Source organism: Aegilops tauschii, chromosome 4, assembly GCF_002575655.3.
Source record: "Aegilops tauschii subsp. strangulata cultivar AL8/78 chromosome 4, Aet v6.0, whole genome shotgun sequence".
Classification (NCBI taxonomy): domain Eukaryota; kingdom Viridiplantae; phylum Streptophyta; class Magnoliopsida; order Poales; family Poaceae; genus Aegilops; species Aegilops tauschii.
This window is the reverse complement of record NC_053038.3, coordinates 103766811-103789902: the sequence shown is the minus strand read 5'-3', so window position 1 is coordinate 103789902 and position 23092 is coordinate 103766811. Positions and strand designations below refer to the sequence as shown.

Sequence of the window (23092 nt, the reverse complement as noted above, 5' to 3'; positions counted from 1 at the left end):
GCATGTAATGAGAGGTTGTCAGTCCATGGTGGTTTATGCTTATGTACTTTTGGCACAGTCTATCACTCCTGGTGTTTTTGTAAGAACTTGATCAGTTCCTTAAATCCTGCACAATGAACAATACTTGTAATGTTTTAAATTGGAATATCATAGGTATTAATGATGATAAGAAATGGTCTGCTCTATCCAATAAAATTGAGGAATCAACCTGCTCAATTCTTTGCCTACAAGAAACCAAGAGAGAATAGTTTGATAGTCAGTGCCTAAAAAATTTATATCCTAAATGCCTATCCAAGTTTGATTACTTGACCTCTGTGGGTGCATCTGGGGGGGGCTCCTTGTGGTATGGAATGACCAACTTTTCACTGGGCATACAATCCTAAAGAATGATTTCTCTATTACTATTGAGTTCACTTCCAAGAAGTCTGGTGAAACTTGGACTCTGACCAACATCTACGGTCCTTGTCAGCATGATCTTATAACCAACTTCATCAATTGGTTTCCAAACATTAAGATGGAGGATGATAAAAATTGGCTGGTATTGGGAGATTTTAACTATATTAGATATCCTCAGAACAGAAATAGAGCGGGTGGCAACATTCAAGACATGCTACATTTCAATGAAGCGATAAATCAGCTAGCTCTGCTGGAGATCCCACTAAAAGGCAGAAACTTCACATGGAGTAACATGCAAAATGCCCCTTTACTTGAAAAACTAGACTGGTTCTTCACATCAAAAGCATGGACTTTATCATACCCGGACACAACTAGTATCCCCTTGGCCAGAACCACTTCAGATCATACTCCTTGTGTTATCAAGATTGGTACATCTATCCCAAAATAAAAAATCTTCAGATTTGAGAATTTCTGGCTTGAGCACAGTCAATTTAAGCAAGTGGTTAAAGAGATATGGGAACAACCAGTACCAGAAACAGATAGTGCAAAAATCATTTCTGCAAAATTCAGGAGACTCGGGAAAGGACTAAAGAACTGGTCCAAGAACATCTCTGACCTTAAAGCTATCATCAGAAATACCAATGAGGTTATCATATTTTTTGATTATCTGGAGGAGTACATGCCACTGTCCAGGGATGAAGTAAAGGGCAGAAACATCCTTAAAGAGCACCTTGCAAGGGTATTGATATTTCAAAAAATGCAAGCAAAGGGCAACCATCAGAGCCATCAAGGTGGGAGAAGCAAACACAAAGTACTTTCAAGCCAAAGCCACTATCAAGATGAGGAACAACTGTATTGCTATGCTCAAAGACTCAAATGGCATTGAACAGCAGGATCACCAATCCAAAGCTGCTATTCTCTTCAGTGCTTTTAAGGAAAGACTAGGAACTCACAGACAAACTAGTAACCTTTGTTGCTACACAACTTGTTGTAGCCAGATCAAATGCTTCAAGATCTGGAAGCACCATTTACACATGAGGAAATTGATAACATCATCAAGCAGATGCCTAATGACAAAGCACCAGGTCCTGATGGTTTCAATGCTGCATTTCTCAAGGCTTGTTGGGACATAATTGCACCTGATTTTTACCACCTAATTCAAGATTTTCATGAGGGGAAAGCACACATTCAGAGTATTAAGTACTCTTACATCACCTTGATTCCCAAAAATAGCTTTGCAGCCACTCCAGGTGAATTCAGACCCATATACCTCCTCATTTGTACCCTCAAGATTATCACAAAACTGCTGGCCAACAGGTTACAAAAAGTCATCCTGATATTGATACACAAGAATCAATATGGTTTCCTCAATAACAGGAGCATTCAGGACTGCCTGGCATGGGCATATGAATACCTACATCAATTCCACCAATCCAAGAAGGAAATCTTACTCCTCAAACTTGATTTTGAAAAGGCTTTTGACCTTCTCAACCATGACACCATCATTGAGATCTTGGAAGCTAAAGGTTTTGGGCTGAGATGGATCTACTGGATCAAGCAAATATACAACGCTGGTTACTCCTCTGTTCTGCTTAATGGAGTGCCTGGTAAACAGTTCCTGTGTAAAACTGGTGTAAGACAGGGAGACCCTTTATCCCCTCTGATCTTTGTGATTGCAGCAGATCTCCTCCAGTCTATGATGAATGAAGCTATGAGCAACTCTCTCATTGAACCACCAATCAAACATGCCTCATGCCTAGAATTTCCCATAATTCAGTATGCAGATGATACTGTTCTGGTACTTCCTGCTGTCTCCAACCAACTAATGCACATCAAGAACCTACTTCTGCACTTTGCAAATTACACTGGTCTGAAAGTTAATTATGCCAAATCAACCTTGATTGCTATCAACACATTGGAGGACAAATTCATACCTTATTTGCTCTAATGGGATGCCAAATTGGATCTCTACCACTTCCTTATTTAGGAATGCCACTATGTGTCCACAAACCCAAGGTTGTTGATTTTTTCCCTCTTATCAAGAGAATTGAGACAAGGCTGCAAGGATGTTCAACACTACTCTCCTACGGTGTCAAACTTGTGCTGATCAAGTCTGTTTTTGCAAGCATGCCAATATTCTATATGAGCATGTTATCTCTCCCATTAACAGTGGTGCAAAAAATCAACAAATATCTAAGGCAATGTTTCTGGAGAAAATATGGCACTGAAGAAAATACACCAGCTCTGATCGCTTGGGACAAAGCTTGCCTACCTAAATCTCATGGTGGTCTTGGAGTTCTTGATATCCCAACCCACAACCAGGCATTGCTCATGAAATTCTTGCACAAATTCTTCAATAAACATGATTTACCATGTGTGAAAATACTTTGGGAGACAACATTCACCAGGAGCAAAAGTGATGGGTTCTTTTGGTATGAAACTGCTTCCCACATTTCAAAATTTTGAAAAATGCACTCCAGGCATTGGGGACACTATTTGGTTATGGAAGGACCCTTGGAATCAGGCACCCCTCCAGTAGCACTTCCCAGAGCTTTTCTCCTACACAATCAATGTGGACATCACACTACACAATGCACTATAGCTGGGCAACAGAGAAAATCTTTTCCACAGACCATTATCCTCTGAAGCTCACCAGCAGTTCCTGGTAATGCAAGATCTACTCAACAGTTCACCACTAGTTGAACAAAGGGATTCATGGTCATATAATTGGACTTCCCCAGCTTACTCCTCTATCAAGATGTACAATTGTTTGATAGGACAAAGCAACACTCACTTCATCTTCAATATAATATGGAAAGCATCAAATTTGCTCAGACATAAGATCTTCTTTTGGCTGCTCCTCCATGACAGGGTCAACACCAGAAATCTTCTGAAAAGGAAATCCATGTTCCTTGATTCATATGAATGTGCATTGTGCAATGATAAGATGGAAGAAACTTCTCTGCACCTCTTCTAGGACTGCCCTTTCTCCATACAATGTTGGAACTCAATCACGCCCCCAAAGAGAAGAGGAATCTCAAACTTCGATGAAATATTTCTGGCAATGTCAGATCTTCCAAAGGAGTGTGGGATTGACATAATCATTACTGGATGCTGGAGTATTTGGTCGGTGCGAAATGACAAGATTTTCAAACAAGCAGTGGCTCACCCTATGTGCTGGAAATACAACATGTGAGAAGGTCTTAAAGTGCTCATGCTGCGAGCTAAGGCTACCAAAGCAAGCAAGATTCAGTCCTGGATGGATAATAATTTGTAATCTTCTTATGTTAGAACCCACTGGCATTGGTTGAGGCATTGTAGCCCATTTGTATTTCACTTTTTTTATTCTCTTGTAAATATTTTAATTAATGAAAATATACCGTAGAACTATTGTTCTACGGTCACGGTGTCAAAAAAATTGAGAATGCAAATCACAGTCGTACAAATATAAATGCATACCATGTGGCAAACATGGTAAGAGCCACCTCAGCTCAGTTGAAAAGATGAGCCAAGCCTGGCTCGGCTCGCCAAATAAAAATGATGAAAATTTTGACTCGGGCTTGGCTCATCTTGCCACGACTCGCGAGCGGCCGAAAAATACCCTGACCTTGAGCTATCCTTTCGTCTCTCTCCCTCCCTCTCTCTCTCCTAATGGAAACCCTAACCCCTAACCTATGTCTTAGAATTGTACACCGGTGAAGGTCTTTAGAACTTCATAAAAAAACTTCCATGTGGTTGGGGTATATGGGGAAGCCGATGAAGTGTGTGTTTTCTTTCATGCGGTGTCTTGATGGGCCCTTTCCGGCGGTGTGATTCTATGTTATCTGCTTATCAACCAACACGTATATGAAGAAGTTTCTTGCCCTAGTGGTCACATGTAATATATTGGCGCTACAGTGACGCTTCTCTTTTGCTAAGTGATTAGACGATGCATGGGTTTGATATATATTTATAGGCTGATTGCTGCCGATTGATTTGGGAAATTGTTAACCCAATCAAACTCATGAATCAAATTCAAGATTGAACACCTCAACCGAGTGAAATCCGTCAAAATCAAAATCATAAATTAAATTCAAAATTAAACACCTTAATCGAGAGAGCTTCAAAATTAGGGAGCATAGTGAATTTAAAGTCCCCGTTGGGCATACAATGAAAAGTATATATTGAACTTAGTGCTGATAGCTTAAAAGAGTATCATCTTTAGACTTTTTATGTATCAAAACAAGTTTAGCGACCCGAAGCAGCGATTGAGGGTGGAGAAAAGTAGAGCGGACGTTCTTGCCTACGTCGATTATAGTTCTTTAAAGAGGGGTTAAATGTGCAAAATCATCATTTGTGCACACGACCTTTTCCCTAAAAAATTTTAGTTACTTCCGAAGGGTTCTCCGTAGCACCACAGTGGGCGAGAGTGTTCATTATTGAAAAAAGAAAGAATTATTGTGGGCGAGAAGTGTGCACCTAAACCCACTGATGATTGATGGATCAAGAAATCTCCGGGGCAAGGAGTGTTCTCCATCCAAACCCGTAAGCTTTTCCTCCCCCGGCAACTGCTTCCCCTTCTCTCTACTTCCTGACCCATTCATTATCAGTTCACCATTGTATAGCCCATGCGCGTGCTGTTCCAATTCTTATTTCTTACCCATCAATTTCACCTTACACCACCAGGGATCTGTCACAGGACCGCATAATTTACTCCACTCTATATGAGTGAGTGATCCCACGGCGCTGGAGTGCGTGCGAGGGTTGTAATCTGCTGGTATTTGTGTGTGCACACGACCTGTTCGACGATTTACCCGTTTATGAGTCGCACGCTACCAGTGCCACCCGCACATGCCGAGCTTCTGCATTGCTGGAGGCGCCATGCCAGTGGCAGCTTTGCAAGATCTTTGTTTTGCACTCACCTTAAGTTGTCTCCTTCTGTCTTGTCCAACCAGCGAATATGATAAAACTCGTTTATGCAGGTGGATATGTTATGTAAGTTGGGGGCGGCCGCCGTACATTTTACCCCGAGAACAAGGACGTCTTCACCCTGTCTACATGGCACTTCTATAGTTATGTTAAACCTTGTTTTAGTTCTCCTCCATACCATGAATTATCTGGTCCATACAGTTAAGAGTATTTCATAGAGGAACTGCCGTCACCTTATTTTAGCATCATTGAGCATGGTTTAGTTCACCAAATCGTTCATGTGGTATATTACTTTTGCTATTATTATTATTTTTCATAATTTATTCAATGATCTTCCTCACTTGCCTGAAATGTAACTACTATACATGTTGACCATAATCAATAAGCATGGTTTACTGGCAGGAACCATCAACAGGAGATTAATTGAAATCACTTGAAAATTAATTGCAGATTGTAGACGAAACTGAAGCTAGCAGGATAAAACGCGATTGTCTGTTAAATGAAACGTGGGACCATGGAACATAATGGTTATGATATAACATCCTATAGTTCAATACATAAATTTATTAGAACTTGCTCGAAACTGTAGAGCAAACAAGTACTTGATTGGAAAAGGCACAATAGAAAAATACACTGATAATTTGGTTCCTGGTGCAGGGATGTATTCCAATGATGGTCTTCTGTTGTCGATGACATGGAAGGCAGTCCGACATCATGAAGCAACATTCAAAGCTTTTCGTCTGTCTCGATATCTGTCCCTGAGGTCGAACTATTCTGGCGAACATTTCTCTGCAATCAGATTGTTGACAAATGTCAGGAACAAAACATGGAAAATATATTTTTTAACACACCATAAAGGAAAATGAGACAAGACAAGTTTCTTCACCATGATCTATCAGCAAATTTCCGTTTCAGGGATGCAGGTTTTTGACAATAAACAGGGCTAGTCCTGATGCATTCCACATCTTTCTTCAATATTGGCTTGCCAATGGTCATAGAGGGACGGATATAGTCTTTACCGATGTTGGGGCAGTTCTTGATGAACACAGATGGCAAGTTCTCTAATAAATATGGAAGGGCTTGGGGTCCCTTCAGTTTGCCGCAATTGGTTATGGACAGACTGCGAAGCTTGGGAAGTAACTGGATGTCTCTGTTGGGCAAGAACCATTCCTCTAAATTACGGAGGCCTTCAAACAAGAGCTCATGCAGCTGTGGAAATCCAGATGGGATGTCTTGGCCATATATCTCTTCCCCGATCCGCCGCAGAGATCTCATCTGCCTTAGATGCAAGACCTTGAGGTATGGTAGAATGCCAAAAGGTGGAAGGTCCTTCCATCCACTGCAATTTGAGAGCTCGATGCACTTCAGATTTAGCTCCTGGGCCGGGGCCCCCTTCAGCCAGTTTGGGGGTTCCATGCCTGTGTAGCCATTTATTATGAGCTTGCTAAGATTGCAATGTGGCTGAAGGCCTTCCAGCACTTCGTGAGGAGCAGTCATCATGGACTCAGTTCTCTCCTTGCTCACAAGCTTCCAGCGTAGATCTAATGTTTCAATATACTCCTTTTTGCCTAGTTTTGCCTTCAAAGCCTCATCCTTGCCCTCCACCATCTCAAGTCCTTTGATGCAAAGACTACCACGGACCTGGTTCATATTTTCCAGTTGACTAATGCCGAAATTATCATTATCGCCAACCTCAAAGGTATTAATTTCTTGCAGGGAAGTCAACTTTCCAATATCAGCAATTGTGCATACTGCTTCCGGTTCAGTTTCGAGGAACTGCAGGCTGATTAATTGTTTGAAATTCTTCGGCATTGACAATTTGTTGCCACAGAACCTTCTGATCAATGTCTGCAGCTGATATAACTTGCATATAGATTCTGGAAGAGACGCATTTCCATAATTTTCCTCAACATGGATCTCAAGGTAACGGAGGTGCTTCAGTTTAGGAAGATCTGCTAGGAGAGGCTCGGAGACCATCAGCACGCGCAGGCACTTCATCCCTATAAGAAGTTCTTTAAGGGTCTGAATCAAGTCCGACTTCTGTGAGCCAGAGGATATCTGACCGACTACCACAAGACTGCGCAGATTAGTAATTCGACTCAGTCTTCCAGAGGCCCTTGCAAGATCATTGATATCAAGGTAAACATGACGGGCCCTCTCTGGGATATTTATTGGCCCATCATCAAATTCGCTTCTTTTTTTGATCCTGAAGTACTCACCAGAAGATAAGAATTCAGCAAGTTCATCGAATGGTTCAGGTATGATGTATGTTCCTGGTGCCTCATTGTTTTCCTTGAAGAAGGATCTCTGCAGCAACTGAGTAAAAATACTGTTTCCTGTATCTTCCATTCTTTGCACTCCAGCTCCAGGGCCATCAAGATATCCGAGAGCCATCCATACACGGATAATTTCTTCTTTTCGAAAGGCATGCCCTTTTGGGAAGAGAGAACAAGAAACGAAACATTCCTTGAGGTCTCTTGGCAGCTGTTCATGACTTAATCTCAGTGTGGCCATGAGGCCACCCTTCTCTGCTCCCATTTGATACATTTTCCTTTTCGAAATACCCCTCCAGTGGTTAGCATTGAAGTCTGACCGTAACGCCTGACAAAATGTCTGCTGCCTGGGGCAAGCCATTTAGCCTTTCGGCTATGTTTTCGCCTATGGGTAAGAGTTCTGGATACTCTTCTGGGTCTTTGTTATGAAATGCAAGTTCCTTGAACAGTTGCCAATAATGTTCAGACTGTAAGCCGTGAACATGAATTGGCCCTACTGTACTCATTCCTTCTCCTATGCTTGGGTCTCGAGTAGTGACTATGACTTTACTTCCTTCACGTGCTTGACTAAATGGCATATCGAATGCGTCCAGTATGTTTCTTGATAAATCCTAATCCCATATGTCATCCAGGACTATGAGAAATCTCTTATCTTTCAAAACATCTGCCAGCATACTCTTGATGGTGCCCTTGTCGGGCGCAGGATGGCGATAAAGCAGTAATTTTTTGGAAGCAGCATTGGTTGCGTCAATCAAGACCCTTGTGATGCTGGCTCTATGTGATACACAGATCCAGACCTTCACTCCAAAGCAGTCTGTTCTGCTATCGTTGTAAGCTTCCCGGACGAGAGCTGTCTTCCCAACACCACCCATTCCGACAACAGAAATACGTGAGACTTTCTCATTACCTTGTTCAGGTTTGAGTAAAAATGCCATGAGTTCATCTGCTTCTTTCTGCCGACCAACCAGATTTGGTTGTGTGTCGGACGCAGTGGTCACCCGCCAATCAGGAGCTTGATCAGGCACCAATCCTTGTGTAGCATCTTGCCCACACAAGAAGCACAAGCTACTCATCTCTGCAGAAATTCTGTCAAGCTTTATGATGACTTTGGTCAAATCTTCAGCGTCTTTTGTGTCTTGGGGAATGAAATCAGAAGCATCTTTGCTAGGAGAAATTAAACGCTTGAGTACAGGCTCGATCGTTACCTGGTGCTTCAACATTGCATACTTGATGGGATCAAGAACATCTTCTGCTGTGAAAACCGCATCTCCGAGTCTCTGGATCCACGACTGCAATTTGGAATCATCAACTTCCCTTTCCTTGGCCCGGCTGATTGCTTCTGAAATCTGCTCGAGTCGCCACTTGAGCTTCTCGGTGTTGGCCACAAAATTCTTCTGGTCTTTGTACCGGTCCTTTGCATGCTGTATCACAGGGTCGGCGAGCTTGGAAAGGCAGACAGACACGAACCATCCAGCCACAGCGAGCTCGACCATCACCATGGCAGATCAAAATTTCTGGATCTCAGGGGGGTCCTGGAAGAGGAGGATGAGACCTTCCAGGGCTTCACTGCTCAGTTGGCAGCTTATGTTGGTTGATCAATGGTGTATGCTTAACTGGCTATGCGCTTATCTCAATTTCTTTAATCCGACTGGATGCCTTGACTGTCTGTTCCTATTCTATTATCATTATGCTCTGAACATAGACCCAATCCAGGGCCGGTGGGTCTGAGCTGATGACCAGTTAGTCAGTCAAGTTAGTTAGGAGGGGACATGAATAACACAGGAATGCACTGCCACTGCCAGCTTATCTGAACCTTCTTCCCCCATGTGCAGAAGATAAAATGTCCGACTCACATGCATCTGTGCTGCCGTTCATATGCTGCAATGTGTTGGTAGTCAACTGGGTGGTTCAGATATTGTAAACTACAGGATACATTAATCAGCAGTGCGCCTTTCACATGCTGTTGGTTTGGCTTGAGTTTGAGGATGAACTGGCATTTCATACATGTGCAGTCATATATAGATCTGGTGAAGTCAGTTACTCCCTCCGTCCCATAATGTAAGACGTTTTTTGACAGTCCTGTGTCGACTGAAAGGTTGATGGCCCTTCCAGTTAGTTCAACAGCCTCTGTTCAGAACCAACAACCATTGTCATGAGAAATTAAGTGAAGGATCAACGTTTGTTTTGTGTGTGTGAGGCTTGCTTCCGTCCACAAGCGGCATATATTTTTGTTGGGGACAACTGAAGATTATCGGTTCATGGAGCATTTTACACCGCTCCGAAGGCCAATGTGGTTGTTAGAGCGGCGACTTCAGAGTTCAGATCATCCTATCTCTAGTCTTCTACAAATAATGTATGTTATCTTAGTAGCAGGTTGCAGCATTTACCCTATGATTACCATGGAGATCTCATTACCATGTGGCACACTAGAGTCCAAATCATTGGCTTGTACCAACCGTTATATTTCAGTCAAGCAGAAAATTTACACGTATGCGATATCTGCCCAAACTAAGGTTGTATGCGTGAAGTTGAGACATGAGGGATGATGACTCAATAAACATCAGTCGTCTGATAAACATGTATGCATATGAATTTCTATGATGGAAATCAATTTTCCATGACGAGAACTGTTTCATCATGGATATGTTGCATCTATAGCAAAATATTTCCGTCATGGTGATGCTCCAAAATCGTCATTATTCTTCCATAGAGCACTTAATTGGCCTGTTTTTTTTCCTTGAAAAAACGACTTCAACACAAGGTGACATAAATTTATGACAGAAAACAATTATTTCAAAGAACATAGTGACTTGGAAACGTCGCAACGTGAAGGTTTTTAGGAATGAAGATCGTGGCATTCACCTAATCGCTGATAATGCTGCGGAGGACCTTCTTCTCTGGTCTCACAGATGTAAAAACCCCGACAAACAATCCCTTATGCGGGATTGGGGGACCATGTTGTCTCATTTAGCTGCAAGATTATAGCTATCATGTATCTTCTTTTTTTTCTCCTCCGAATCCTCTTGTAACTCTCTACTCTCTTTGTACTTGCTTCACTTTTGGTAATATAAGGTTCAGGCCGGCATAAGCCCGCCGTAGTGGTATTCCCAGCTCATCAGGGTTCAAGTCCTAGACTTGCATTGGTGCACGCATTTTTCTGGATTTATTTCAGTCTTTCCGGCGATGTTCATTCCTGTGGTGACTTCGTAAATCTTAAGGTGTTATGCCGGCTGGGTCTCTCGGAGGTGCTCATAGGGGTAGGGTGTGCGTGCGTTCATAGGGATGAGTGTATGCAAGTGTCAGGCGTACTTTGTTAAAAAGAAAGAACATGGTGACAAGGCACCACGTTGGATTATTAAGTGATGATGTGACACGCGGCGGTATTTTTGGGCCAGGGATATTTATGGTATAGTTATGCAACCCATTAGAGGCCCATCCTTAATAAAATGGGCCACAACATTTAGGTCGTCTCGCCGTTTTGCTTGCAAAATTGCCCCTTGTGTTTTTCTCAAAAAAAGGAATTCCCCTTGTGTTGAAGATAATCTGCACACCTCTCACGACCTGACTCCAGCCCCTAAATCAGTACCCTACCCGAATCTGGGTTTACTTACCGCCGGACGCCACAACTTTGTGTTGGCGGTCCAGAATTGGTTCTTCCTTGGACTGAAACGAGATCGAGCCCCGCCGCACCTGCACCTGCATCTGCACCGTCTACGACATTGACTGCGGCGTCGCCGATCGAGACGCGACTGTTCGTCATTGTCGTCCCAGACAGCACAGCCAGGTACAACCTGTCTGTCGATTACGCGATCCATCTGAACTAAGTAGCCAATATGTATGCACACATTATTCATAACCGTCCATGGAGCAAGCTCCAACTAAAATGGCTGTTTCTGATGAGCAAGTTGAATTATTTGTGTATTATTATTCTGCCTGTTTGTTTGTGCATATATATTATATGGAGTATACGCTAACTCTGGCAGCCAATCATGCAAACTAAGTACTCTACTTGTAATTATCAGAGCCATAGCTAGCTTAGGCCTTAGGTGATGCTACATGCATGGCTAGGGAGGCTTGTTCAGACTAGGCTGGCAAATGGCTAGGCTGCTCAGAGCAAGAGGATTGCTTAATGCTTTCTACTGTACTACTCCACCCGAATATGCAATATCTTCCATACATATGAACTAGAGAATTAGTGCCTGCTAGTAAAAGGCAGCAAAGTGCAATAATAAATTAATTATGTAAACAAGGAAACAAATTATCAGATCTGATGCATTTAGACCAGGTACCTTCGTCCTTCATTCATCTTCTTCTTGTGGAGTTGATTTTATCCCTTTTTCTTTTGCGGGGATCCTGAACATTGCAAGGGAGGAGAATGAGAGTCAACGCCGTCGAGGGACAGCTAATAGGCTAAGCAGATTGGATGGCGGATAGAGAATGTCGCGTCTCCTCCGCTAGAGCTGTCTTTGCTACCACTTTGCTCTCTTGGCACAAAATCTGTAGTTCATATGTAGGGTCTTTTTCTCTGATGGAAACAAACATGGTTGCTTTCATTATATTAACAAGAGAAAAAAAAGGTAATACAGCAGGGAAGGGCAGAGGAAAATATAAAAAGTACTACTCTGTTTGGGGTTTATATAATCCCCGCGCTTATTTTAAGAAAAAAAATTGATCATTAACTTGATCAAAAAATATGAGTTTATATGACCAAAATATACCATTGGGAACTTCTTTGGAAGGTATATCCAGTGATATACTCCCTTAGTAGTGATCTAAAACGTATTATATTTGTTTATAGAGGGAGTACTTTTTGTGGCATTTAACGCATATTATCAATAATCAAATTAACGGTCAAACTTTTTCTTAAAATACGTGTGGACCTTATAAACCTGGACGGAGTTAGTACAAAGCATTAAGCAACCCTCTTGCTCCAGCCAGTCCAACCTTTTGCCAGATTGTAGTTTCGTCCCGGCCATTTGCCAGTTTCTAGCCTTCTCTAGACAAGCCTCACTAGCCAAGTACTTTCAGTTCTGATGCCAGATTAACATCCACTTGGGTCAATGCCAAAAAGCTAGTCCTTTGCAGGTGACTGCTCCCCATAGTTGCCATGAAAATTTGATTGTTCACTTGGGGTTAATGTGGTGCTTGACAGGAGTTGGTCGTCTCTATAGGGCGGCTTTGGGAGTTGGTTAAGCAGACTCTCGACGCCACAATTTCTACAACTTTGCAAATTTTGGTAGAATGTAAATCTGAACTTTTCAGTAAATGTTCAATGTAATAATTTGTGCCTTTTCTAATCATGATTTCACTATTTATTCTCTAGAGTATAAACCTCAGCAATGATATTTTGTGCTGTTTTGTGTTAATAAATTTTGTAATTTCCCTTTCGCTGATCATAGATGGAGAAGGAAATCCTGGCTCCAAGTTTACATACAGTCCAAACATTCATGGATGGTCATGCCGAGCTCCGGGATATCCCCTCGGAATATCGTTGGCAAGAAGACAAGGGGGAGATGAAGGCGGATGAATACCATGGATTAAGTTACAATAAAGCGTTGGCCAAATTCTTATCAGACAAGGAACAAAATTACATGGCATCTACTTCGGCTACGATTCTTGGGGAGACAATGGATTTGGTGAAGCCACTGTGCACCAAGGATGACGTTTTTCGCGTTCGTGTGGAGATGCACCGTGCAAAGGAGTCTTACACTAAAGAAGAGACCCTCTTCAAGAGCGAGGCCAGGCAGGACGAGCTTCTTATTGACCCCAATCTCACCGCACCATGCTGCTACGATGCCATGAGCAATGGCCTCTCTGCGACTTCCTATGCGCACTTCTTCCACAAGGTACATATCTCCTACAGTACAAAATTTGCTGCACGTAATAGTTTTGTGAAGTGCACCGCAATTCAAGCCTTGGCCATGCATGTTTGTCTTTGCTTTATCGACAGGATCCCTCTCCACGCATCGACTACTTTAAACCTACCACCTTAGAAGGTGATATTCAGTACATAGTTTTTTTCGACAAACTGGTGGAGTTAACAAGATAAGAAACCAGAGATATGGTGTTTGCTAGGGCTATCGCCCTTGCAAGGAGTGGTTTCAGAAAAATGCTCTTTTTCCAAATTAAGATTGCCGTCGATCAGTGTTTAGAACTGATGCTCCGTGGAGAGAAGATGTGGCAGAGAAAACAGCTGTATTATCACATAGTGCATGAAACTGTTTTGAAAAACAAGAAGCGTGGAGACTTTACTGGTCCCCTCCCCCCCCCCCCCCCCTCCTCCTCCCCCGCGTCGCCCCCCCGAGCGGGGCGACCGGGGGCTCTCGTCGCCCCTCCCAGCCCTCCCCTCCCCCTCCTTCCCTTCCGCCGCCGTCGGCCTGGGCCACCGGGCCTTGCCCGCGTGGTGCCGGCGGCGGCGGCCCCGGCCTTTCCCCCCCGCATGGCGCCTCGGCTCGGGTAGACGGCGGCCGACGGGGGTGCTCCTCGGCGACAATGGATCCGGCGGCAGCGCGGCTCCCTGGGCGGCGGAGTGCTGGGTGGCGTGCGGGCGGTGGCGCGGCCGCTTGGCGGCGGGGCGGCGCGGTGGCTCGCGGCGGGCCTCCCGGGCCCAGATCTGGGCCCTTTTGGGCTCGATCTGGGTATGGGCGGGCCTGGCCCGGTCTGCTTGTGGCGTCTCCGGCGGGTCGGGGGCGTGACTCGTGCTGGGGGTGGTGGCGACGGTGGCTCGCCTTCTGCAGCGCGGCGACGGGGGCTTCGCGAGCCCGTTTCGGGCTCGGCTGGGCCGGGGGAGGCCCGGTTTGCCCCTGTGCTGCGTCCGGTCGGATCCCGCCGGGGGCGGTGGAGGATGTCCCCTCCCGCGAAGCTGCTGATGTTGCCGCTCCTGGTTCCTGGTTGCGTCGTCTTGTTTCCGTCGGTCCCGTTTCGTTTGCCATGGTGAGACAGCGATGGAGACGTACTGCTCGACCGTGGTGGCGCAAGTTGGTGGGCGGTGTGTTTGGTGGCGCGGGATGGATCGTCTGGGGTCGTGGTTGGTGGATGGTCGGGAGAAATCCTTGTCGGCAGGGCCGGCACCGACGCGGTGACGCCTGTGGGCGCCGCCGTGCCTTCCTGAAGGGTGTCGGGCATACCCCTTCCACCTCACCCCTCGCGTACCGGGGGAAACCCTAGGACATGTCCGGGCAACAGCGTCGTCATCGTCGCGATCCTTCTTGAAGGTGTTGTTTGGTATGCGGCGGTCCGGAGTGCTAGGAGCGTGGTGGAATTTTCCGGTGGGCGCGGCGGTTGCGGGTCCTCATTGTTTTCGTTGATCCGCCGTTGTTGGCATTATTTTCTCTTCAGTTCCTTTTTCGTTTCTTTTGGGCTTGCTTGTGCTGAGGCCCCAGCAAGTGTATCTTGTGATCGTTGCTTTATAATATAAAGCGGGGGGCAACCCTTTTTCGATAAAAAACAAGAAGCGTGAAGATGTTATCAGGCATATCCAGGAGGGACAAGTTCAGCTTTTCTATGATCTTATCGAGTTCGCCCGCCTAGATGTGGATGACTATAAAGATATGGTACAAGAAACGGTAAAATACTCACTCGTATAATCAGCCCGCTTTGAGTTTTTTTTTTGGCACACAGCATTGCTTAACGCCTGAGTTAATTGTTTTTCAGCTTGACCATCTCGTTGAGGTATCTCATGACAAGGTAGCATCTAAATTTGTCATGTAATTATTGGTTTATCTTTTTTCCAATCAGTGAAGGACTAATAACCATTTGTCAACCAAGTTTTACTGAGATTAGAATTATGGATGCCCTGGAGTAGCATATGTCACATTATATGCTACTGATTCGTTGTCTGTGCACTCCCGAAATGATTCCTTTGGTGCCATCCCTATTTTTTGAGATGAATTTATCTTGTCAAACCATTTGAGTTATTCACAAAATTTAGAGCATAACATGGATGCTGTAAATGAAATATATGTTCAGCGAAGTTAGTGATATGGCAAAACCTAGACTTGTGCTGATTAAAAAGGGCAAAGGCATTCTGTTTGGAGGGAGAAGCTGCATAAGGATATTCTGTTTTCTGCTGAAATGAGTAGTTTGATACAATGTAGTCAAAGCTCCCATTGGTCAGATGCAAAGTGGTTATACATTATAACCTGATAATTTGAAAAACCCTTGGTATCCTAGTACTCACCCCTTTGCGCTAGAGGTTGACTAGCTTTGAGCAGTGGCGGGCCAGAGTGGACGCCCCCCCCCCCCCCCCCCCCCCCGGCGCACAGCCCATGACCTTTTTTGTGATTATACCTTAGTAAAAGGCCCATATACCCAGGACCCCCCCCCCCCCCCCCGATGGCTCATAGCGATGTGTGAATTACCACACAGCAAAACTGTCAACAAAATTCCCAATTCCTTCCGTGCAGGAATTCTTCCATGATCTTCATGCCTGCGACAAATTTACTGAGCTCTAATCTTTCACTCAAATTTCTGGTACTATGACACAGAGAAAAATCACTTGATTTGTTTGTCAAGCTTTTTAGACTATATCATAAGAATTTCATTCAACTCGCACCAGCATTCAGGAGGCATAGATGTACATTTAGTTATCTTACCTTATTAGGGAGATGAGAGGGGCATTTGTCTCGCTTGAAAAGAGATGTGGAAATATTCTAATAGTAGTGCTGGGTGATATTACTACCTTTGAGATGGCACTTCAGTGCTATCTTAAGTGTCGTTTTATGCCTTGCAACTACTTCTGCATTTGTCAAAAATGCCAAATTTAAAGTTCGGGTTCTGCCTGTCCACTTTCAACCTTGCGAGGGGCCAAAAATGCATCTTTTGGTGAAACTTTAGCTTCCACTCTGACTATTAACTAGTACAATTTAGCAAAGCAAGCGTGCTAGCGTCAAATATTGAATCACAAGTTAGCTTGAACGTATAATCTGAAATTCAACACATACTGTGCAATCTATCTATTTTTAAATTTTTCTCGTTGTCTTTATATTGTTGTGCATTTGTGATTTGCAAATACACTAATTCCATCTTTTTTCTGCATGATAATTGATACCACATCATGCAGTTGCCTTCAAAGGAAAGCGTTGAGAATGGTGCTTATAAAAAGATGATTTGTAAGGAGCTCAATAAGCTGGTAACCAAGTTTGATTTTTGGAAGTCTCACAGTTACCATTTTTAAGTGATTAGGGTATCTTAGCATTGAAGTTTATCTTTCTTCTCTCTTTTCCCCCTCTCAGTTCCCAAGACGTACTCGGCTTTATATGCATTTTCTCAAGATGAAGATAGAGACCGCCGAAAAACATGGCGTGATAAGCAAGGCAAACTTCTGAGCTGTGTAATCAATTATGTTTGTTTTGCTCCAGATTGTTTGCTAAAAGGACATTCTGTTTGTCCAATTTGCAGGGAACTTGTGAAGCTCTGGATAAAAGGAGATTCTGTATTGCACCATAAACTTCCACATTTCCACATTTGAGAGGGTATTACTTCTGCACATCCTTTCTCTCGGAATATATCGTCATTTCACTAAAATGTTGGATTGCTTGTCTTGCTGCTGTTTGTTTCTAGTATTCACATAGTCGGGCTTTTGTCCAGTCGGAATTATCTACTACCTCCATTCCTAAATATAAGGCGTTTGGGCAGTTTAATTCCTAAATATAAGACCGTCTTATATTTAGGAATGGAGATAGTACTTAATTCTAATCAAGATGATCACTCTTTAAAGACCATGTTTGTCACATTTTGCTTTTCTCCAATATTATGTTATATTCTGACTGCTTATGTGTTTACTATGTTATGTGTGTATTGGTTTTGTTATCGGAACAGTGCGATTAATCAGCAATTTATACCTTGTTTGTGTATAATAGTTTGTTTTGCTTTGGCTTAGGAAGCAAGCAGTTATAGCTAATTGGATGCATTATCTACTATTGCACAGAAAAACTCATCATGATGGTGCTTACACGATGAAGGATGACACGCAAGGAAGATAAAGAGGTTGACACGATGAATCCATGCTTTGCTGTGTGAGGAACAAGGGTTGGAACATTTGAATATATGGGTTTAAGCTAGTGGGTTTGAACATATGTATGTATGTATTTAGTTTGATTTTCACAGGCCATTTTAAGTACTGTAATTACTGGCCTACCATTGTTACAAATTGTGCTGGCCATTATATTACTCCTGCTTGATGGAATAATCGATACTACCTCCGATCCAAATTAATTGAAGCTGCTTTAGTATAACTTTGTACTTTGTACTAAAGCAGCATCAATTAATATGGATCGGAGTGAGTATATGTTGGCTTTCAGTTGACTATCCACCCGCAGCTTCCATCTCACAGCAGAATTTTTTAGTGATTTACAAAGATTGATAGTCATTTGGCAAAACTGCCAACTTGGAGCAGAGCTCGATTATTTCTGGAACAAACGGAAGTTTCAAGACCCCGATCTAGAAATAGTCTATGCACACGAGTAAGAGCAATTGGAAGCACATTGATGACATAGTCCAAATGATTGTGAAAACCCTTGTGATATCTTTCTGTGTAACTCAAAGTTGAATAGATGCTATTGAGTCATTTGTTGCAAGACTTGGAGCATGTAGCTCTATCATGTCCCGGTAAGAATAGCGTACTGCTTATGCATAAACTTGGAGAAGTGCACCGTTCTTTGCTTAACCACTCGATGCGCTTGAACTATGCAGAAGATCACAACATAGCAACACGTGTTGCAAATCCCTTACATTGACTGACGCTGTAAATAGCAACAGCAATAGTGGAAAACTCTTGCAAAAAAAGAAGAAGCGATAGTGGAAAACAAAATACACTAAAAACATGGCCACATTATGTAGCACATAAGTTGGGCCATGCTATAATAAAAATGCACTAAAAACAGCCTCTCCCTTCTTTTACCCAGTGGATTCAATATTGTTCCTTGTTCGCTCGTCTCTACATATTTCACAGGTATGGATTCCTTATTTACAAATTCAAGTACTCCCTTTGATCCAATTAATTTGGATCGGGGGAGTATATAATTTTACCCTTTTTGGAAGCATGTCCATCATCACACAACAAAGAACATTTACAGACCCAATAAACCACGCACCAAATCTGCATACACTGTAAGAATTTTCAGAACATCTTCCTCCGAATAGATTGGAGCAAGATGCATTAGAGCATCAAATCGATTCACTTGTGAAACCTCAGTAAACCATTTCTTCAGGCACTAAAAGCATCTCCTTTATCGCATGGCATCTGTTAATACTCTTGCTGCTGTCCGCCCTCCAGGACAAAAAAATGAAACTGCATAATCGTTTGTGCTCATTGCGAAATCTACAGGCCTGCCCTCATTTTCCATCATCTCAGCACAGTACGCTTGAAACATCACTCCCAGTGGGTTCGCAAAATCGCAAGTGAGACAAATCCATGGCACCAAAGACTAGATGTGATATTGATGGTCATCGCTGCATCAACATGATTCAGATGGACCAAGTTGCCTCGAATACCCCGTTGGCATAATCAGCCACATCAGCAGATAGCATCTGCTTTATCAGTCTCAAGGATGCAGGAACCTCTCGGTCGTAATCAGTATCACTTTCTGTATACACATGTCCAAATCCACTTCAGGAAGGAATACAGGAGGTCAGGGGAGGGTAGACAGAGAGTTTATTCAGAGAGCAGTGCCAATGTGAGAAAAGCAAAGAAAACACAGAGCAGTGCCAATGTGAGAAAAGCAAAGAAAACACGTTCAGCTATTGCAAGTAATACTACTGTATTTGACAACTTTATTAAGACAAGCAGCATGTAAGTATGGTTTATGCATTTGAGAGACAGTTGGGCAGCAATGAAGACGTTGTTAGCCAGATGATACATTTATTCAGCAATTATATGCAAGATATTATTACTATGGCAGGCATACACTTCAGAAAAGCAACTACTCCAGGCTCACAAGGTTTGCAACAGCTCTCGGTTCACAAGGTAGCATCCCAGGCACCACAGCAACCAACAAGACAACTCAAAAGAAAGCTAATTTTGCATCATCAAAGCAAGTCAAAAAAATCATCTTCTATTTCACCAAATTACTAGATCCCATACCACCACCAAATGGCTATACTTGCATTGCCGCATTTGGGACATCAACGAAGTGGAAACAATGATTAAATAAAAACATGCAAATTCAGTTCCAAATCCATACAACAGGCTCTCAGCATATACGACACAAGGTTCATACGTAAACAATTTGGCACATTTAGTCCAAACATATAACCCCCATGTTACAACTGCCGCCGCATTACACACAGGATGCAACCAAAACAGATACAGTGCAAATTATCCCCATTCGGGCGCTCCAATTACACGAGTATCGAACGGGTGATGAAGGTTCGTCACCGGGCCTTCTCGGAGTCAGATTTTGCCGGTGGTGCAACAAGGGTCCTCCAAAGGTACCGCCCGCTTGCCATGTCCACCATCGTCCAGAATCCTGTCTTCGCGGCAGATGCAACCTACATTTGGGTTCAAGTAGCCCTTCAGTCTTAGGTTCTCATCACAAAAGCAGTAAGCACATCTCTTGCAAATTTGTGCACAATGGAAAACTGTGGCCTAATCTTCTTCTTAAGTATAATGAAACTTACCAACCCTCCATCAATGGTAACCCAATACACGTTAGCAAAGTTAATATGCATACATCAACTGTTTGAATACTTAACTTCACATAATATTTCTGCATATAGTTCAAGATAAACATATACTCCCTCTGTTCCCAAATAAGTGTCGTGATTTTAGTTCAAATTTGAACTAAAATCTCCGTCCCAAATTAGTTGTTGTGTCTAGATACATCCGTATCCAGAAAAATCTAAGACAATTAATTCGGGGCGGAGGGAGTACTATAGGTTTTGGATGCTACTCCCTTTGCATCAAAATATAAGACATTTTTTGGTCTAGATTTAAATTAAAAAATGTCTTATATTTTGATACGGAGGGAGTACATCCGAAGAGAGTAAACATTCACACACAAATTCTATACCACGTTATGAGAGCAACAGAGTATTTGGGTGTGGCTACAACCTTGTCCAGACGATGAAAAATCCAAATGAGGACTCTTCGGTGCATTGACAAAAAAGGTATGAACCACTATGAACAGGACTGTAAGAATTTGCACAAATTTGTAGGCTATAGCATACAGTTCCAGATAGGTGTATCTAGTACTCCCTCCGTCCAGAATTACTTGTTGCAGAAATGGATGTGATTAGATGTATTTTAGTTCTACATACATCCATTTCTATCCATTTCCGTGACAAGTAATTCAGGAATCAGGGCGGAGGGAGTATGAGTTTGGATGCTACATCACAGATATTTTAGACCGGTTGATGCAAGAGAAACAGAAGATCTTAGGCTGTGTTCGGCAATCGCCCGCTCCTTCATCAGGGAGCGGAGCGCGCGGAGCTACCTATTGGCCGCTCCCCAAATTTCTACTGAATGCCACTCCGCTCCGCGAAGGAGTTATGGAGCGGAGGGATTCCGAACGCAGCCTTAGTGTGACCTTAACCTTCACATGCTGTGGTCTCAGACTGGTGAAAATTTCAAAGATTCCAAGTTTGGTTAATTACCAAAAGGGTATGCATCCTCTTACTGTTTTCTCCGTTTAGCAGAATCAGCACACATTCATGGCCAGCAGGTATCAATCTATGAGGTCACAAGTCACCACTGTCAACAAGGCAGGTACTCCTGTATGTAAACAACAGTGATGCTAACTTATCTATGGCGTCTCTGAAGGATGCGCTAAGCCACTAACAGTTAGTCTGGGGGCATCAAGAAGTCAGCAAGTCTCAACCAGGAACAATGTGTTGACACTAGAACATTATGAATCCCCGTTGCAGTGCACGCATTTGGGGATCAAAAATAGAAGCATGCCATGGGTTAATTTGGATGGGAAAATCAGCAATTCATTAAGCGGCATAATCTTGTTGCTTGTAGCTGTATGTTATAAAGGCCTAGATAATCTTGGTTAATTACCGAAAGGGTACCCATCCTCTTACTGCTTTCTCCATTTAGCAAAATTAGCACAAATTCATGGCCAGCAGCTATCAATCTATGAAATCATCACACAAGTCACCACTGTCAACAAGGCAGGTACTCCTGTATGTAAACAATAGTGAGGCTAGCTTATCTATGGCGTCTCTGAACGATGTGCTAAGCCGCTAGCAGTTAGTCTGGGAGCATCAAGACGTCAGCAATTCTCAACCAGGAACAATGTGTCGACACAAAATCATTATGAATCCCCATTGCGCGTCTACATGTTCCCCTTTTTTACCTCGTGCCGTGCACGCATTTGGGGGTCAAAAACGGAAGCATGTCCTCGCTAATTTGGACGGGAAAATCAGAACTTCATTAGCCGGTGCAATACACAGGCATAATCTCGTTGCTTGTACCTGTACGTTACAAAGACCTAGATAATCTATCTTTCTAAATAATAACACGAACGGCCAAGAATTTGCGACAACGATTGCGCAAATGTGCACTGAGATTGGAAAAAGGCAGCAGCAAGGCAAGAGCAATACCTTGGAATGGAGCGGCGCGGGGTCCCTGGGAGACCCCGGCGACCCCTCGTCGTCGTCGTCGTTCGCCGCGACGGCAGCGGCGTCGTCGTCCTGGAACAGGTCCGGCTCGGCGTTGAGGCCCCGGAGGAGGAAGAAGCCGGCGATGGTGGCGGAGAGGAAAATGAGTATCACCCTCAGCGGGCACATCTTTGCCCCGAGTTATTAACCGAGGATCGCACGGGAATCAAATCAAGCAAGGCTCCCCCTTTCGCCCCTCTCGTCGGCGTGGTGCGGCGCGGGGCGTGGCGAGAATGGGAGGGGAGGGGAGGGGAGGGGGATTAGGGATGGCAGGAGGAGGAGGAGGAGTAGGTTGGTGGGCGGATGGATGGATGGATGTTGATTCTTCTTCCTTCCCAGACCTCTTCTTTGACTGGCACGCACCACCACCACCACCTAACGCCTGCGGCTTTTGGGCAATGGTATTCTTTATTTATCCCTTTGATGAGATGGAGGGGCGGTAAACAACTCTGGTCTCGAGCGACGCGAGATTGGGTTTCTTTTATTGAGTTCGCGGGGAGAATCCCCTCCCTCCGCTCCTTGGATCCCGCAGGCGGCAGGAGGAAGACGAAGAAGGAAGAAATTGTGTTTTTTTTTCTTTTGTGGGCATAAAAGAGGAGGAGAAATTCGCGGTGGGAGACGAGAGGAGGAGGATGAGGGCCCCTGTCCGCCCTGTTCAAAAGGAAACAACGCGGTTGGTTTGTGACGTAGGATTTTCGAGCCCGCGTGTCAGTACAGAAGCAGCGACAATTGCTGGGCCATCTCCGGGACCCGCAAATTTTCTCACACGTCCATTCACCGGCGGGGACTAGTCCGCGGGCATGGATACGGGAAGTGGTCATTTAACGTTGCATATATACATTTCAACATCAATGCGAACTAACCAAACGAAATTCGTTCGAACACGAGAATTCATTCAAGTTCGGATATAATTT

General features: G+C 43.7%; 2 protein-coding genes and 1 pseudogene across 3 annotated transcripts; 1 reads left to right on the top strand and 2 right to left on the bottom strand.

Annotated features, from left to right (window-relative positions):
• Nucleotides 1–6073: 6073 nt before the first annotated feature.
• On the bottom strand, nucleotides 6074–9076 carry LOC109737049 (putative disease resistance RPP13-like protein 1; annotated as a pseudogene).
• Nucleotides 9077–10895: 1819 nt separating this feature from the next.
• LOC109737050 (uncharacterized) lies at nucleotides 10896–17742 on the top strand. 2 transcript variants are annotated; one of them, XM_020296275.4, is made up of 8 exons: nucleotides 10896–11361; nucleotides 12977–13423; nucleotides 14997–15142; nucleotides 15231–15263; nucleotides 16639–16707; nucleotides 16811–16891; nucleotides 16977–17050; nucleotides 17506–17742. In XM_020296275.4, the coding sequence occupies exons 2-7, from the start codon at nucleotides 13360–13362 to the stop codon at nucleotides 17022–17024; spliced, it is 441 nt and encodes a 146-aa protein (XP_020151864.1). In that variant the 5' UTR covers nucleotides 10896–11361; nucleotides 12977–13359; the 3' UTR covers nucleotides 17025–17050; nucleotides 17506–17742. The 2 variants fall into 2 exon arrangements, with proteins under 2 accessions (XP_020151864.1, XP_020151862.1); XM_020296273.4 differs by lacking the exons at nucleotides 14997–15142; nucleotides 15231–15263.
• A 1964-nt stretch (nucleotides 17743–19706) lies between these two features.
• Nucleotides 19707–22844, bottom strand: LOC109737052 (uncharacterized). The gene is made up of 2 exons (XM_020296277.4): nucleotides 22122–22844; nucleotides 19707–20066 (listed from the first exon to the last, which is right to left on the bottom strand). The coding sequence occupies exons 1-2, from the start codon at nucleotides 22305–22307 to the stop codon at nucleotides 19950–19952; spliced, it is 303 nt and encodes a 100-aa protein (XP_020151866.1). The 5' UTR covers nucleotides 22308–22844; the 3' UTR covers nucleotides 19707–19949.
• Between the last annotated feature and the right edge of the window lie 248 nt (nucleotides 22845–23092).